The sequence below is a fragment of the Vidua chalybeata genome, chromosome Z (genome assembly GCF_026979565.1).
Source record: "Vidua chalybeata isolate OUT-0048 chromosome Z, bVidCha1 merged haplotype, whole genome shotgun sequence".
Classification (NCBI taxonomy): domain Eukaryota; kingdom Metazoa; phylum Chordata; class Aves; order Passeriformes; family Viduidae; genus Vidua; species Vidua chalybeata.
This window is the reverse complement of record NC_071570.1, coordinates 39,134,055-39,153,647: the sequence shown is the minus strand read 5'-3', so window position 1 is coordinate 39,153,647 and position 19,593 is coordinate 39,134,055. Positions and strand designations below refer to the sequence as shown.

The 19,593-nt window shown below is 37.0% G+C and overlaps 1 protein-coding gene across 1 annotated transcript in view; it reads left to right on the top strand.

Annotated features, from left to right (window-relative positions):
- The first annotated feature begins 15,877 nt into the window (after positions 1 to 15,877).
- Positions 15,878 to 19,593, top strand: part of SLC1A3 (solute carrier family 1 member 3) — a 65,107-nt gene continuing 61,391 nt past the window's right edge. Inside the window, exons 1-2 of the mRNA XM_053932355.1 lie at positions 15,878 to 15,982; positions 17,695 to 17,969. Coding sequence (XP_053788330.1) covers positions 17,789 to 17,969 — 181 coding nt within the window. The 5' untranslated portion in view covers positions 15,878 to 15,982; positions 17,695 to 17,788. The remainder of the gene's footprint in view (positions 15,983 to 17,694; positions 17,970 to 19,593) is intronic.

Genomic DNA, 19,593 nt, shown 5'->3' with positions numbered 1-19,593 from the left:
GATCCCAAATACTAAAGAGTCTTGGGAGTAATAGGAATGATTGGTTCAAGGGAAGAGATGTAATGAGAAGGAACAAGGAGAAGTAATGACATAGGGAGAAAGAAAGAAAGAGGGACTAATGAAAGGGCAAAATGGGAAATGATAGGGGAAAGGGCAAGAGAATTATTGCAGAGGTGAACTCTGGGAAGAAATAGTCTTTAGTCTTTAAAAGCATCTGGAAAGTCTGGCAACACTAGCAAAGTCCTCTTCTCAAGCCCCAGAGCCTACTGCAAAAACAGACCCTGCTGACCTCCTCTTACAAACCCTTTTAAAGTTCTAAACACTATAAAATCTATCCTAGTGTTTCAAATAAACTCAGTGACTGCTTGCAGTGCATGAATCCTTGATCAGTCTTTTGGCTCTGCATAATCAACTTTCCACAGTACACTGAGACTCTGGCATTGCTTCTCAGTGGCCAGTGCCAGCAGCAACCTGAGTTTCAACCATTTTAAATTTGGAAGGATTAACAATTTAAATCTAAATTCAGTGACTTGCTTAATCTAAAGAGATATTCTATGCTTCAAATTTATTTTTTAACAAAATCACTCAACAAGTCTAGTAGCTGTTCCTAAACCAGTTGAGTTTCTGCTAATTTTGCTTTTCAGCTTTTGAGCTTGATATTCAAACTATCCTCCCATTTTTTAGCCATTTGCCCCAACAGGATCAAACAGGGCATTTTTGTGTAATGAACTCCTTTCTCCATGACCACAGCTTTCACTGTGGACAGCAAAAACATTGCAAATTGGGTTTTATTTATTTATTGTATTTGTTATATAACACCCATCCCCATGTATCTGGCTGCCCTACAAAAGTTAAAGGCACGAATAAATAAAATAAGGCCATACCCAGTGGCCAGAGAGAAGCAGCTGTTCTGCCAAGAGAAGAGCCAAGAAAAAACAACTCTGACAAAAAGAGCTGTTGAGAAAATCAAGATAAAATGATCAAAGATGCACCATTCAGAAAGGTCAGCAGAGTTTATTATTCAAGCTTTTACATGCCCAGTCTACTTAATTGCCTTTTATAAGCATTTTACAGTGAGCCCTGGAGGCTAATGCAGGTGGAGATGGTGTGCAAACCTATCAATGGAACCAAAAAAATGCTCAGCAGCTGTCCCAAAGTCACAGCAGTGTGAAAAAAACATGAATTATGACAGTCAATTATAACAGCTTAGCAAAGATGAGGACACATCGCATTCATTTGCTAGAGTCACCATCATAAAAAGTCATGTAAAAGTCACTGTTTTTGCATAGTAGCAACTAACCAAAACAAAATTAAATTATCTTTACTACTAAAAAGCAAAGACAATATCACAAGTACTGAAGAAAAGTACTTTTTTCCATGGTATAACAAAGACATCAAAATTACAAAAACAGAAAAAAAAAACCCAGCACTCCATCTATCTCCCACCCTAAATCTCTTATAGAAGAGCTTCACTTGAAATATGTCTCTCCAAACATTAGGGAAGTGTTCTCTCTTCTATTTGTTTAACACAGCAGAATACAGAAAACATAAACATTTTGAACCCTAGCAGTACAGCCATAAGATATCAAATTCCTGCACAGTACAAATGCCAGCCAGACCTCCCTAGCTTTTTACTCAGTGTGACTATATCAAAATTTTGAGTCCTGTCTGGAACACTTACAGTTTACATCCAAGCCAAACTGTCATCTGTGCCACTGCGCAGGCAGTGAGATTGTTCTGCTCCTCTGCTGTTGCTTTTTCCGTATGAACTCTGCTGAGCTGGCATGCTCCACTAGAGATACCTGCTTGTACTAGAATATATTTTAGGGCACACAGGGGCTGTGTGTCATTTCTGGCTGCATCTGTGCCAGCTCACACTGCTACACCTCCTGTTCGTCCTTGGCTACTCACTGGTGCACCCCTCGCAGTGTTTGCCACATTTTCTGTCCTGCCAGCAGAGCTTTCCTGCAAGCACCTTTTAAAACATTTCAGGCAAATTGAGTCATCTTCACAGGATTCAGTGGGAAACTTGCATGTATGTCTAGTTCAAATAATAAATCCTATCAATTCAAAACAGAGGTCTAGGCTAATTTACAGTAATTGAAGTTGATAAAGTAATGACACCATAAATAATACCCGTTGCTCTAAGAATCTTATATCTCTTCTTTTTTCCTTTTATCACCAAAATCCTAAACACAATTAAAACTTCCTCTACCATGATAGTTGTGGTTTGAAAAGCCTGCCTCTTAAAATTGCAATAAATAACCAGACATATTTATATCTTCCACCAAATCCCCCATAAGGCCTCAGCCTCCTGGCAAATTTCCAGCTACAAAGATTTTGTTGCTGTTTCCCATCCCTGTATTCCTTTTAAAGGTACTTCCTCCCCAGTTCCCAGACTCAGGAGAAGAGACAGAGAGTGCATGCCATGCAAATGTTACAGCAGAGGCAATTCCCCAACAAATTGATATGTTTGGTACAACCTACTCTATTCCATGTCTTCAGATAGAAAGCCCTTCACAGCACAGTCTATCTCTTTTCTGTGGTTAAATGACAAAAAAGGCCCAGCCTACCCTGGGGACCTGGGTGCTATCTGGACTCTCTGAGATGCCTTATCTCCCTTCATTATCAGGCCGTCCCAACAAGATATCATCTGGGATTAGTCTGCTAAGGCTCTTCAGCATTTGTGATCAGATGTTAAATCCATATAAAAATGAAGCACATTCCTTCTACTTCTTTTAAAGACCTCTTTGTCCTTAGTCTCCCAGTATGTCAGTCTCAGCACAAGGAAGCCATCACCGAATCTGGGCGCAATTTAGCACACACAGGATCCTGTAGTTGTCTGCAGCCCAATATAAGCTGGCCTCATGGTCAGAAATCAAACCTCCTGATATACACAGTCAAATGTGGATTTTTGAATACACAGAATCTGCAGATGCCATGGTCATGGTGATAAGTACCTGGAACAGAAATCCCTGTGAGCATTCTGGCTCCACTGCTTGTATGGAGTTACAAAATGACCATGCAAATACAAAGTGTTTTCTAAACTGCTCATCACACTAGGACCAAACCAAACACACGTAGAGACTGAATTACCTCTTGTCCATGAAGAAAATATTTCTTTTGATTGCAGGATTGAGGTTTTTGGCAGGGTACCAGGGAGCTCCCAGTGTGGTTGCCTGTATGATCCAGGAGTGCATACGGCTAGAGGGCAAACATAAGATTCCTGCTGTGCCAACATATCAACCTTTGTAAACACAAATATGGAATGAAAAATAAGAAGCAGTACAACCATATCATGCCATAGGTAAGTGCTGTATTTATTATTCTAATGCAAATGCTCTGAATAAAAAGATCTTTGTGGAGGTTCCACTGACTTTCCCCTCAAAAATAAAGCATTTCTAAACCCACAAGAGCTGATGGGAATATTTTTTCTCAACTTGATAAAAGATCCCAGGAGGAGAAATCTAATTTTAAAATGTCTATTTTTTTTTCTTAATGCCTTTTCAGTCTTTATTTTCATACATTATGGTGTATGCCAGTTATCAAAGTGTATCTAAAGCATACCCTTGAAATGCAGTGTTCAAGGAAAATAGCTCTCCCTGACCGCTCAGTCACCAGTTCCCAGCCACTGAGCAGGCTGCATTCTGCAGGAATAGTATTGTGTGGCAAATGAAATTCCAGTAATTCGATTTGTCTGTTTTCATTGTTATAATGTAATTAGAACTTCAATTTGAAACTGATCTGAGGAAAATAGATATTTTCCTAAAGTCATTTTGATTGTTCTGTTTTTAAATTTTGATAGAAGATATCACCAGGATGAGAAATATCAGGATAGAAATACCAGGATAGATAGTTTCACTTTCAGCTAACTTGCACCCAAGTTTTATACAAAGTTTCTTCACAGTAGACCTGGGAAGAAATTTATAGCTCTTACTGCAAGCTGTGTGAAATGTAATGTTTTTTTTCTCTGAGTTTGCTCAGAGGATATACATTTTTCTGAAAACAAAACAGCAAATTTCTTTACTTCATCTGAATTGCAAGTCTCACATTTTCATGTGCTTAGAAACTCAGCTTTTTACTCTTCATTCACAAAGAATCCACAGGCATCACCAGAATGAGAGCTGTGCCAGGGGTAAGGCAGCTTCAAGATCAAAGTGCAGATTTATCAAGAAAACAATGAATAATATGAAAACAAAACCACTTTAACTATGCAAAGTCATTGTAGATTCATACCAATAAGATTTCATTCATTACCACATTTGTGAACAAAAAGGAGAGGCAAGCATAAAAAGGAAAGGCAGAATGACATTAATGAGGTTGCAAAAATGCAGTTGAAAGATTTCTCCCTCAAGTTTCACATGTGTGTAATATAATCAGTGATGGATTAACATGCTGGAAGTGAGAGGTTTGAAAGATTTTCTGAACTCTGGACAATGTCTAGCTTAAAAGTGGTGTTGTAGCTATTCTGAATAGTGTCTCCAAAAATGTTATTGGAGTATTTATAGCAAAAGTATTGCAATATTAAACTTCTCTAATAACAATTTTGTTTCACTCCTCTTAGAATTTACAGTGTTAAAATGCAGGAGTACCTACAGGGAGAAGTTAATATTTTCCTGTCTGCAAGACTCTTATTCAAATATACTACAGAATGCTATACTGAGAGCCTCAAAATACTGCAATAAACATTTTCCAAATGTCATGGTCAAGTCAATTTATGTAAATAAACCAGTGTCAGTAAAATCAGAGAAATAGAATTTAAATGTGGTACTAGTGCATTTATTCTTTGATGATCCCTTTTAAGATTTGTCTGCTACAAATCCATCAGTTCAGAACTTTTCTATTTGTGTAATCACTGACCAGTTTTGTGGTTTACACAGTGCTCCTGTGATTCAGAAATGAGGGCAAGTACTGACTTCCATACACTTGAGTATAGAAAAAAAGTCAGGGAATGATCTTATATATATTGTTAGAAAAGGAAATACTAGTGTTAGTAGGGGCAAGGCTCTTTTTTGGTTGTTTGTTTTGGAACAAATTCAGGAATAGAAGGATATTATTAGTATTGCAATGCTGGCAGGACATAACCTCCTCAGGTCTGGCTGCTCTCATTAATTCCAAGTAAAACTGCGTCTGCTTTCTCTGCCCTGTGGTAGAACTAACATTCCTGTCCAGAGAGTGAAAGGCTTCAAAACATTAGCATGAGAAGAATAGTTTTAACATTAGCACATAGGAGGTTCTTCTCTGGAAATATTTCTATATCCTGTCTCAATTAAGTTAAGGTGCTAGTTGAGACAGGCAGAGACCACAGATCTTCTAAAGAGTCATCTTTGCTCAGCTCTGACCACATTTCTACCACCAGCTGCACTTTCCTGTCTTTTACTGTCACCTGTCTCTGATGCTTGTTGGATCATTTTGTGATTTGGTCCAAGTTACAAAGCAAAAAAGAGTTTTGAAATAGGAACCTTCCTAACAATTTGTAGATGACCTTGCAGCCCAGCTTATATTCCAGTAGTCTCACTAGTTGGTCAAAGATTCATTCAAAAGCCACATACAGCTCTTGAAACAAAATTGCAAAATTTTCAGTCTCATAAAAGGCAAATACAGATGTCAGGAAAGTTCTCTCTTCTGTAATCTTTTCCTGGCAAGTAATGTAATCAAATGGCCACCTACATAATTTCATGAGGGTAAAAGTTTTTGAAAGATCTTTTCTTAAGAAATGCCCAAAGCAATTGGTGGATACCTTAATACCTTTTGTCATATTGAAGAATATCTTGTGAACAAGACTGAAATCATCTGCTTGGCAGAATTTTCCCAAGATCCTCTACAGTGATAGCTTCTCAAAACATCTAGCTTTCAACACAGTCTCAGATGCTGACTTATGTTAATGCCAAAATCATAAACTTTTATCTGCACGTTATCTTAACAATAGAGTGTACAAATATGTTCATTCATGTCTACTTAGAAGAATGGACAACTTCTGCTATTTTTTTAATGATGATTAAAAATTACCTCAGAACGTTTCTAACTCAGAGTTAATCTGGCAGCTGGTGGAATTCATTATAAAATACTTCAAAATAACTGAAAGATTATGTTTATTTTGCTATTAAAAAAAAAAAAGAGAGAGAAAAAAGCAAAAGAAAAAAGAGAGGCAGAAATGATCTTGCTGCATGAAGGTTGCTATTTATTCTGGGTGCTAAGACCTCATCTAGAAGTGATATATGAGTACCCTATTATATTGTACTGTGTTAAAAGTACCAGAATGAACGGAAAAGTTCTGAAGTGGTAAGTCTGGGAGGTGGTATTATCATGACCTGATGCCCTTCAGCAGGAACTGAATATGTTCTTTCTTCAGGACTCTTACCTGAAGTTCTCAGAAAATGAATAGGACTGTAAATTCCTCTTAGAATGTTTAGGACTCTAGAGCTGAAACCTCCTTCTAAAAGGCAGTGTAGTAGTAAATTTTTTAAAACTTTAGAATTCAAAAGGAAGCTAGAAGATTTCTTGTGCTCCTCTTCAGACAGTTTTTTACTGTAACCTACATAATCACAGTAGCAAAATAGAGTAATTTGAGAGCTGCAACACACAGATAACTCATGAAAGGAGGTAGGAGAGGTCCTTTTACATGTACCAATCTAGCTTTGGAGGAAAAAGTTCAGAAAACAGTCTGACACAGTAGAAAAAAAATCTGAGTTTATTTTTACTTTTCAAACTTGTATGGAAATTTCTGAGCTTAGTTTGTGTTTTCTTGAAGAAATTTGAGAAAATCAATATTTGGGATGGGAGGAAAGCCTGTGCTCATTAACCTGCATCAACTTCAAGAGTCCAGTAGGGAAAGATTACATCTGGTATAAAAAAAAAATCTCAAAAAGCTGTTAAAGGTAAGTAAAAACCCTTAAAAGAAAAGAGTCATCAGCAGAGAGCTAATGAAGCAGGATGAAGTGTTGAATTATTCTATATGAATACTATGTCCAAAGTAGTCTTACACAAGAATCCAAATGAAAGCAAAACTATTGGTGATGGAAATCAGATACCTAGGTGACATCCATCCTGGATTACTGGACAAAATGGATTTCCAGAATTATCTAGTTATTTCTATTTAATACATTCTCTATTAATGCATCCATCTGAAACACAAAAAAATGTGACTCATGACCCCCGCACTAATGTTGTAATTTTTGAGGCTTTGAGGGGCCTTTACTAAATATCTGCTAAATATTTTTAATGTGAACAAAGTAAAGTTCTGTGATAGGCAGAGAGCTGCCTTTTCTGGATCACTGGTCACACACCTTACAGAGGAGGAACTAGTCTGTGGAAGATGGGACTTACTGTTAGATAGGGTGCCTGGAGTTTCTGGTAATGAAAATAAAATATATTAATGCCACATATCTATATAAAACATAATTTTGTAGTATATTGTAGTACAATTCACAGCAGTAAAATTAGTGGGAGGGGAAATCAGAAGCATTTTACACTTATTTTGCACCACATTAAGAAAGTCCTTAGGTATTGGGAAAGAAAGGAATGAAGCTCCTCGCACATCCCTGATAAAACAGGGGAAACAGAAAATTTAAAATTTTAACCTGAGACAAAGCATATTTGATTTTCATGGTATTCACATGGATCTATCAAAGTAAAATGCTATTCCTACAGTCAAACAGGATTTCAGATGTTTATAGTTTTTGTGCAAAGAGGAGTTCTGAGTCTCATTTTTTAATGAACCACTGTAGACTTCAGTAGCTTGTGATTTTAAAAAGTTTTCATAACTTGTTTTAAACTGACAAAAAGCATGACAAAAGCAACTGAATGTGATCATCTCGTTTCACTCATCTCTCATTTTATTCTCCTGTTTTGTGTTACTGAATCACTGGAACTCACTCTTTAATAATATATCAGGAACCTGATCAAATAATTAAATGCTCTCATATTCCTTGGCCTAGAGGAAGTCAGAAGTAACAAATACTTTATAAGTTTTCAGATAGCAGAAAAAATACTGTTTTAATTATACTTTTCCCAAAATGCCCTCTTCTCATAGGTGATGTGTTTTTAACATTTAGTCTAAAAAAAAATTACTGGGTAACTCTACAAAGACATTTATAATAATTTTACAGAATTAATGAATCATCAGGAAAATAATATGAAAGCACAGCTCACTAGGTTCTTATTCAGCACTTCTGAATCACTGCTCATTGAGCAAAGCAATCACTGGACAATGGGGGTTTTGCCTGAGCAAACTGTGAGTCAGAGGACCTGGACTTGCATTGTCTTCACTGGGAGTTTTGCTTGCATATGGAGTGAGCTGAGACTTGTGGTGAATGGCTAAGCAAAGCACCCAATACATCACCATTCTGAAGTTAACACTAGGTGGTAGACATAACTGGAAGAAATACAGACATTTTTGGAGCCATGTGAAAGGCTTGTGTAAAGCAGCATTTTCAAACACATTGTCTCTTATTTCCCCTTATTTTGGCCTAGATGTTTTTGTTTTGAAAGGCATCTGGCTGTTCACTCTGACATTCCCTTTAGTTTAACAAACTAATTAAAATAATTTCCTTTCTGAATGCAGTCTGTAGGTGAAAGAGACACCTCTGTTTGGAAGGGAAGAGCTGACATCCTTGCGGTTTGAAAGGGAAATCTGTTCCACTGTCCATACCCTCTATGATTGTTTAGTTGGAGGAGGGAGAGATTTCTAACTAGCCTGTTTTCAGCATGCAGCTAGGCAAGTGCATCTCCACTGTGTAGAGACAGTGCTACACATTTATGGTACAAATTCCTCCATGGGTCCACGTCAGTATGAATGACACTTTCAAGCTGCCTCCAAAACCACTGAGAGCTAGTATAAATGGAACACAAGTAAAAGCTAAAGATGAAAAAGAAGATACAGTGAACTAAAGAAAAAGAACAAGATGGCAGGAGAAAATAACATGAGTGAACAGAGGGAAAAGGAGTATTACAAACTACCCAAATAAAGCTCATAAAATAAGGAATGGTTTGGAATAGGCATCTAAGATTCAAATAGGGCCAAGGTCTAACTTTCCCTCAAAACTTGGATTCATTGATTCAAATTAAAACAAGACCCGTTCAGAGTAATTTTTCTCTGACTCAAAGGAAACTAGTGGTGGGCTAAGGAGTAAAAATGGAGATAGAATGAATGGAAGTAAAGGGAGAAGGAAAGCAGTGAACCTGCAAAAACATGGGGAGTAGTTGTTTTACCAAGGAAAAGATGGCAAGGGAGGACAAGGACATTAAATTAACTTGTCTTGGGGCAGAAGTTCAGAATGGAGCAGAATGGACGGAATAACTGACAGCATGAAGACAAATCTGATATGTAGTAATTACTGAATCTGTAAATGAGGGATAGGATGCTATATTATGGGAGAGGTATTAGATTTACATCTTTCTTTTAGTGATTTCTGGTCCGAATGAAAAGACTACTGTTTGTTTTCTTTCTATAGATGCATTTATAATACATGTCAGAAAAGCTTTCATTGTATGTCACAGAAATCTAAATAAAAACAATGTGCAGTGTATCAATCCTTTGTCTTTTTACAGAAAGACGGCATTAAAATGTGGATTCAATGCATCTCTTTTGTGATTGTAATTAATATTTAATTACAATAATCTGAACTTATTTGTACAACAATAGTATTTGTATCCTCCCAGAAGCTGAGTGAAGAAATGAGCGCTGACAGAAAAAATTGAAGTAATATATCATACCAGTGACATTCCATCTTTCCTTTGAAACATACTTGTTCACACTATAATCCTTGATTTTTCTATATATATGATGACAGGCATTTGACCACATTTCAAGAAGAACAATGAGTAATAAATATTAAAGGACAGTTCCTGTTTTAATCTAATTGCTGATTACCAATGAGTTCTGTGAACTCTGGATCCCAACAGAGAATGGAATTTCAGAATGAAAAACACAGCAAGAAAATAAATGCTGATCACCACACAGCCAGAATGTCTGGATGCCAGATTTTGAGATCTTCCCCGGTAGAACCCAATTACTTTAAATCATCCTAGCCTATGTGAACTAAAGACATAGAAGTAAAACAGAATTTCTGCCACTCTGTTTTGCAAACCTGATGCTGCTTTTTCCTTTGCTGAAAATTTGCATGTTTTCTCAGAGCCTGTTTCTTTCTCACAATAAACAATGCAAAGCCTTCCTGCCAAAAAAATGCCCAAATGCTAAACAGTAGCTATTATAGTCATTATTATAGCAGCAACTTTGAGCTGCATGCTTTTAAATTATGATTATTTTTACAAAAGATTTTTGTGTGTCTTGATTGCAGTAATTATGATTCCATAGTAGTAAATGTCTATTTAAAAAATCACATTAGCTTACTGCTCCAGCTAAATTAGTTTCCTTAAATGAACTTCATACAAATGAGTGGGTTTTTTCTGTATTTATCTTACTTGCTATACTAACAACAAACTAGGATGTATTAAACAGCTGATAAATTATTGTTTCATTATAAAAATAACTATGGACAAAGATGTCAAATGAAAAGCAATATTTTTTATGAAAAGCGCTTCATGCAGATAATACCATATTCTAATTCAGGAATGTCCATTTCTCTTTAGTCTTGTTTCTCACCTATCTGCCTTTGCTTTGTAAGGAGGACATATCAAGAAAAAAAAGGCAGTGGAAAAGGAAAAAATAATCCGAGACCAATCTGTTGTACAAGCTAATGTACACGTGCTAATGATAAGCCTGTACCTTGTTTAAAGAATATCCATTATAAACAACACAAGATCCAAGAAACTAGCTTCTTCAACAGCAAGTCTGAGAATTAAGACAGAAAACAGTTCAGTCAGTGGGACACCCAAAAATGATGCTACTATCCCAAATCAGGACCCATGTGGGACCATTGCTCTGTTACCATTGTGACAGGCAGGAATTGGAGGTCACAATTTAAAGTACCCGTGGCAGTGAGTACTCTGCTGGAGCATCCCGGGGGCACTCTCTGAAACTCTGCTGATTCATAAGCTACTGAAGTTCAGCAGCTGATCAGAGAAAAGGCTTTAAAAAAAAAGGAAATTGGGAAGAGGAAACCAAGAGAGACCTAAGCAACAGGGGGTAGCAAATTTCTGGCTCCAATGCCATGCTCTTTTGTCACTTGCCAGAATGCTGTATTAACTTTTCAAATGGACCTGTCTCTCCCTCAGCATCCATTTAAGTGTTTGACACTGGCTGTGGGAAAGCCAGTGAAGCCATAGTGTACAGCCGTTTGCATCTGAAATGCTATCGGCTACCCACAAGATCCCATTAGATTTCTTACAATGACACAGTCCCATCCTATCCCCAATCCTTCCTAGACAACCTTGCTTATTCTTCGGTGAGAATCGCCCCATTGTACATACAGACATTCACATCCTTGATAAGACAGTAAGGGGAAAAGTTCACGAGCCACATCCTCTGCTGGTATAGCTTCGTTTCCCTCCCCTCTTCTCCCAAGAGTGAGTGCTGATCTGACGCCCTGTGTTGAAAGGAAACAAGGTTGTCTATTCAGCTGCAGTCAGACATACAGTGTGTGTTAAGGCTCAGACAGCCCATGATGCTGAGTGGAGATACTGAAGGTTCGTGTTTCTCTGCTGGGAATTTTCACAGAGCAGAAAAGGAATGCCGCCTTTTTTGTGTGTACTTCCGACTGACTACTGACAGAGCTCAAAGGCATAAAATCACATTTATTCTCACAGCACAAGGCCTCAAAATGCAGAAGGATTTGTTGTCTGGCTTGAGTGAGCAATGTTAAGACTGTAATGGGACACTAAATAGAAACATAGAAACAGATCACTGAAAAATTGAAGTCCTGCTGATTAGTTTGACCTGTACTAAAAGTCGTTCATCCTAATCTTAGACAAAAGACTTTAGTTTTTAAATGTTTTTTGACAGAACAGTAGCATTTTCTAAAATAATTCAATCATTACCATCAACAGAACATTTTAACACTGACTTGGGGAGTTTTTTTGGTAAGTGAACTTGACCAATGTTTTACAACTTCTCAAAGATAAACTGAAATTCAGCATAACCAGTAGAGGAAGTTTCCTCTAAAAGTCACCAAGACATGCTTGATTCATTTTATGGAGTGGTTTTAGGAGGTGTGAACTAGATTCCTTTAGAAGAAACAAAACCATACAGTCTAAGCACTAAAAGGTGTTTGGGGCCCAAAATGAGGTTAGAAGCAATTCAGTGTAACACTTCCAATCTGCAGACTCTGCAAACTTCGTACTCAGAACCAGCTATGGATCTGCAGATCTTTCCCTGCAGCAATTCATACTTGCCAACAGAACAGAGCCCATAGGTTTTTTTTGATGATTGTAGTGCACATGCTGGCCAAATTTGGCTGCCTCACATTTGGCTAGCCAAAATGGAGGTATTCATCAAATTCCCCTTTGATATTTGAAAAGAAACACTAAACCTCAATTTCTCCTACTCATCTTAGCATGCTCTAAAGAGCAAGAGCCAAGTATCTCAGAAAGAAAACCATGCCATCATCCTGTGGAAATATTCAGTAGCCTAAGGCTTAGCTCTGCCAAATATTTGCTAACTTGCATGGATTAAATTCGACCTCTTGGAGACTCAGCTTCTTCACTGATAAAACAGTGTATAATGGTAATAAACAGTTCTAAGCTGGTTTGCAGCTTGAAAGGGAGTAATATATTTTCTTGTTTTGTCCAGCTTAACTGGAGTCTGTGACATACTGGCATGCCATTTACCATGAATAAATATATTCTTTCACAAGAATTTTACTCCCGTTTTACCATTATGTTATCAACAGTATTTCACTGAGCTTCTAAGTAAAACTCCAACACTTCAGATATTCAGCCAATATTAATTTATAGTGCTGACTTATTAATGTGAAACCTGTGTTACTTTGAATCTTGAAGTTATTTCAGCTGGGATCCATGCAGTATCATGCCACATTTATTGCTATCTGGGAAATTAAAGGATTGTATAATTGGTTGCTTCATTTCCACTTTTTGAATTTGCTACAACTAGCTTCCATGGGTTTTTGTTTGATAGCTCTTGTCAGCTGAAAGTAACAATACTTTGTGTTGGAACAGCAGCTTCCACTCTAATACCTTTACTTATTTTACAAAGGCACTCAGATACTGTGTGAAGTGCATTTACTGACAGACTTTGTCAGCCACAACCACACAGCACATAATTTCACACATGTGCCACAACACATGATTTCAGCTGGCTGAATCCACACTGCTTGGGAGTCAGAGTCAGACCTTACCCTGTACTTGCACTTCACTGCTTTGCAGACTACCTGGGGCATTATCAAAGAAGGGCTGAAACTGGAGTTCAAAGCACAGATTAGAGTGCTGAGCTACTGTGTCAACACAGACAGGCTCATCCAGGCCTTAGGTCATTCCTTGTCAATTTTTATGAGGAAAATGTACCACCCTGAAGCATGTAGAGATTATTTCATCTATATAAAATTGGTGGTTGCACTGATGGCTGCCTCTCTGTGTCACCCTACAAAGCATAACAAAGTTTTTGTGTAGTTTTTGCCTTGTCTGATCCAATCTAAAATCTACAAGGTGTCTAACTTCTAAATTGGTCTTCCTGGAAACTAACCCTGCTGAAAATGCTACAGATAGAAGAACATAACCAATAACACTTTAAATTTGTTCTATTCCTAGTACTAAATACTGCATACTAAATCTGTTGAATCTGTCTATAAAGGGAAATTCCAGTGTGTTTTAATTACGTGTGTTACAGATACCATGTTATGAACGTATTTGACTTTTTTTTTTGTTGTTGTTGTTATCCAGGGATACCTAAAATGCATGGGGTTTTATAATATAAAGGATAATACTCTTGGAAAATTAATAAAAATTGAATGTCAGAAGATGAAGGAGAAAGGAAAAAACAGAAAATTTTGAATATATTGCCATAAAAGCTCTTAAAATTCTGTTTATCTAAGAAGCGTGTAATAATGTCTGTTCTTCTCAGAGAGACAATAGAAGTATCACTGTTGAAGTTAGGCTGAGCTGTCTGACTGATTATTGTTTATTTTAATTTTGTCTCACTGGATAGTTAATTCTTTCACAGGATAATCTCATTTCTCATAGACTCCAGTATTAATGAAAGCATTAAATTATGACACGCTTTTGGATCACCTCACTTGGGCCCTGACCCTGTCCCATTAAGTCAAGTGTGTCATTACTATTCATATGAGCAGAGGGCAGAACTATATGGGAGGTTTTGCAGAAAGCAAGCCATGCTCCAAAAAGATAGATCAAACAAGCAGATTGCTAGAGGGCAAAGGTTCATTAAAAGGTCTGTCCACATCTACAGAAAAAAATAGTGAAAGTATTTAAAAACTGCACCACGAAAAATAAAAGTGAGATAGACATTTAAGATGCCAGGTGCAAGAAAAGACAGCATGTGTTTCTGTCTTTGCAACACAAGCTGTGAATGTTTTTTTTTCATTTTTAAAGTCAATTAATAAGTTAACTTAGATGTTTTCTTTCTTAAGTTAGACACCAAAGAGCAAGATTCCATAGTACACAAATCAAACCTACATTAATCATAAGCAAATATGAAATGATTGTTAGATTATTTTTCTCTACATTATACATTTTTTTTTAATCACATTCAAATTGGAAAACACTATAGCAAAACCATTACTCTGACTATGTGGAAGTAAATCTGCTCTTAATTTTATTTTGTACCTATCTATTCTTTTTGTGTATTGTACATAACTCTTTTTCCTGTATACTTAAAATGACTTCTCAGGAAAATAATTTAAGTATCAACATAATTTATAAACAAACCTTTAAGGATGAATATATATAGATGAATTATATATTTATTATAAAATTATTGATTTACAATATTTGTCTTATAAGAAAATATTTTAAATCCTGTGAAAGATTCACTGAAATATAATTATGGAATATTTAAACCTCAATATAGGAATGCTTAAAATGAAAGTGCTTTTCTAAAAAGGAAGGTTCTTTGGGAATTCCCTGGACTCCCATCAACAAATACCTTTTCAACAATGAAATGCTAGAAACTTTCAACTTTTAAATGCTAGAAAAACTGAATGTCACTTATTTCTCAAAAGTGGGTATTTTATACTTTTTCTTTCATTCATTCATTCTCTGTTATTGAAACAGACTGAATGGGGCTTGCTGTCAGTGAGTTTAAATTGCCAAACAAGAGGCAAGTCTTACTATGTATTTTGAATATCTACAAGAAACATACAAATGATTACAACTGATAATGTTTTTCTCTTTCCTTGATAATGCTCCAGTTGCTTCTGAAAGATATGCCTGGTTCCCCACCCTGGGAAGAGTAGATCTTGAATAGCTGTCTTTAAGAATTAGAAAATACATGATAGCTTTCACACCATGCTTGTTTTTAGAACAAAGTAGCATGCTCAGATATTTCATTTTTTTAAAAAAACACAGGGCTAGTGTTATATAATTATGTTTAGGATTTTCAGATGTCCAGCCTGGAATGTCTAATGGGGAAGCACTCAAGCCTCCCTTGCTCTGTGTGTGTGCAAGCCTTCAGTTCTTCCTGGATCTTGATTTTGCATTTCTAACGAAGCTGAACTGACAAAGCGTGAAAGCGGTCTAAAAGGAAAAACAAAGAAAGTGACCCTCCTTTCACTGTGCTAAGACTAGTCAATATTCCAGAAGCCCCGCTTTCCCCGCTCTGCTGATGCGTAGCTCGTGGTGGGTCAGTATTGTCCTCTTTTTTTTTTTTTTTTTTTTTTTTTTTTTTTTTTTTTTTTTTTTTTTTCCTTCCCCCGGCGCTGGGCCGGCAGGCCGGCAGTCTCCTCCCCTTTCCTTAAGTTACCGGGATAGTAAGTTGCCGTATTCCAGAGCACATGCAGATGTCAGTTTTCGCCCTGCCGCTCGCCCGGCTCTGCAGCTCCGCGCTCCCCGCCGGGAGGCCCCTGCCCATCCACCTCAACCGCGCTCCTAAGGGTACGGCAGGTCTGACAAGGTGAGCCCGTCCTGTCCTGCAGCGAGGGTCGGAGCGGGGGGAAGTCGTTTTTCACTCTGTGCCATTTGTATCTTAATTAATGTGATGATCCTTTTGGCTGCACCCATATTCTTTCTTGATCTTGATGTAAATTGTGCAGGACAGATTTGCTGTTAAACATCCTGGAAAGAAAAGGCACTTTTTTTTTTTTTTTTTTTTCCCTTTTTCTTTTTTTTTTTTTTTTTCTTTTTTTTTTTAAATGCGTACATTAATCGGTCGGGGATAAAAAAAAAATCCTGCTTCCTACAGCAGTCTTGTCCACGGTAGAACCCTTACTAATTTAAATATTTAGCTAGGTCTCAGAATTTCTGTTTCCACACCTCAAAGCAGCAACGTTTATAGCATTCTGTCAAAATGCAGGGAGGATATAGCACTAAAGTGACGGTCTTGAAACATATGGTAAAAGCAGCGACCAAAATCCACCAAAATAAACTTGTTACAATATGTGATTTTGCTTAAAACGTGCTGGCTGAAACCCCTGTGTATTTATATTTTACATGCTTCTGAAAAAGAAAAGTGTTTTTGCACTAAATTTATTAAAAATTAGGTGTTAGAGTTGAACTGTCTATAAACAGAGATAGATTTCAGCAGAAAAATCTAGGTTTGTCCATTTATTCATTACTAATTACTTTTAAAAAAGCATGCCAGTTGACTAAGACTTCAGAGAATTGTATCTTCAGTCTGGAAAATACCTTTGAGGAGTCTCCATTACAAAACAAACTCATACCCAGCAGCCATCAAAACAAACCCACATCATCTAAAATAAAAACTAATATCTTAATGAAAAACTTTTAATATTGAAACATTTTTAAGGTTGATTCAGAGTGTGATTTCTTAAAGTCAGATGTGGTGTGGCTCTTGGGTTGTCCTGCACAGGTCCAGGATTTGGACTCCATGATCCTGACGTGACCCTTCCAGCTTAGGATAGTCTGTGATTCTGTGATATATGCTCATAATTGCTATCAGGACAAGTTAAGCATTACTCTACAATGTGAGCTGGTATTACAGTCTGAAGCAACAAATTAAGTGGGATATTACTTCTGATGTTTTACAGATGTGCTCGGAGTAGTTTATACAGCTAAAAGATGAATGTTATCAACATAAAGCTGTCAAAGGCATATCTTCTAAATAGTGGTTGAGGGATAAATAAACTATTGCTGCTGCCTTTTTCCATGTGAAAACAAGGAATTGAGACAATTCATTCAATCATTTAAAAACATCTCAAATACAGAACAATTTAAATGGACCAGTTTGAGCAAAATATTTCTCTTCAATGGTTAATGTGAATGTGAGCTAGATTTTCTTTTTCAAATAATAATGACCTGATAAAAAGTACAAGAGCAAGCCTGACAGAGAGTTTTAAACATTGTAATACCTTAAGTTGCTATTTCTACTGATTTTACAGTTATCTGTCAATAGCAAATACTAAAAAAAAGTTACGCCTGGGTTTTACAGCATGACAGCAGTTCATGTCTGAAGACATGGGACAGTTACCTGATCAGTCTATGTAATCCTTCTTTCAAAGTCATTGATGTTCTGCATCAAAAACTGCTTAGATATTAAGAACAATACAAGTTTTACTGAAACATGAAGAATATTTGCTTCTGCGTAAATATATAGCTAATCATTCCCCTAAAATCTTACTGCAAGGTTTGATATTTCTTGTCTTGCAGGTTTCTCCAGTAACCCCCACTGAAAAGAGTCCTCCACTTTTCTGAAGGGATACTGACAGAAATTAATTATAAAAGAAAGCTTTCAGCAAGATAAATGACTAAAGGTAACGGAGAAGATCCAAAACCTGGAAGTAGGATGGAACGAATTCAACAAGGTGTCCGGAAACGTACACTTTTGGCAAAAAAAAAAGTGCAGAGCATAACAAAGGATGATGTTAAAAGTTATTTAATGAGGAATGCCTTTGTGCTGTTCACCGTTGTTGCTGTGATTCTTGGTGAGTAATTTGTTCAATAGGAATATTCTGTTCTCCAGTGCATTTGACAATGACAATGTGACTGGGTGATTTGCATTACAAATGAGTTTCCAAATTCTTCTGCACTGATAAGAATGTTCTGGCTTGGAGAATTTTGTCTTTGACAGCTGCATGAAGTTTAAGGAAGAGCCATTAAATTATTCTAGTAATTCCTAAGAAGAATTTTGGTGAGAAAAACTAACCAGAACAGATGTTTTATGAATTCCTCCCTTAAAGAATCAGATACAATAACTAAATTGAATGTTTTCAATTCTATCTTTTCCTACCAAAGCCAGTTGCAGCAAAATGCTCAGCAAGTAACTTTTATTCACCTAAATAAAAAAATTAACACTTTGCAATGATGAACAGAATCTCTCAATGAATGAAATGAGGAGACGTTTCTAAGCAAAGGCGTAAAATAAATACAGCCTCAGTCTTTTCAGTTTTCCCTTGATAAAGGCAAACCTAAGTTTATTCTCCCTCAGCCACTCACAATCTTACACATGCATCTTTCAGATGCAATTTGGGCAACAATGGCAGTGTTACTTATTCAAAGGACTGAAAGATAGCACCTGATTAAATGCCTTTAAAGAGTGTACTGAGAGGAATCCAGTACATCAAACAGCCTTTAGATTTGGAATGCACCAAAATATTGCTACATACTTTAAATTAGCATTAGAAAGAGAATCTGCTGAGAAAAACATGCAATTTTTAAAAGTAATTTTTCTTTAAATTATTACATGATCACTTAAGATAATTTCTCTTTAACTAGAGATTGTCAAAGTGGCACCATATTTCATACATATAACCACTCTTTACAGGGTGAGCAAGAACTTAATGGCTTTACTGTATGGCTTTCACTTTTCTCATTAGTTTAAAATATAAAATTGTGAATCTGATCATTGTGGTGAGTGCTGGTCCAGGACGGTCAGGACAGATGGACACGAGAGATCTCTAGAGCCCGATCTTAGGATATATGGTTTATTGTGGGGGCCCTGCTCGGAGCTGCCAGGCGCAGCCTGAAGCAGGCCCCAAGGAGTGGGGGCAGGGCGAGATAGCAAAAGGGTCCAAGAGGGAGGCAAAAGAACAAGAAGATAAACAAATAGAAGAAGAAGAAAAACAAAAAGAAGATGGCCCTGGCTTCTCGGGTGCACCTTATCAAGGGGGTTTGAAGGTGGATGCGGAAAAGGACTTTGGACCAATGGGATTACAGATACTTCAGGGGAGGGTTACAAGTGCAAGATAAACTCTACATTTTTGAGGAATGAGACAGAACACTTTATCTGACCCTCTGCTTTGTCTGTGGGTCAAAAAAGGGAGATATCTGCCACCAGCTACACCACTGCCCACTAGCTACTTAGCAACCAAGGTCTGTCATCTCAAAGCTCTTTTTCATCGCAATCTGGCTCGCATTCTCTGCACTTTCCCAATCCCCTGCTAGGCAATCGTACCTATAAGGCCTTCTTGTTTCATCTTCCCCAACACATCATGATGATGCTGAAAACCCATATGTAAGCACTTAAAGATAATAGTCTATATCCTTTGCCTATGTAGGCCCAAATGTCCTTCATAGTGTGGTTCTGTCTGCTTGCTGTGCTTCTACAAC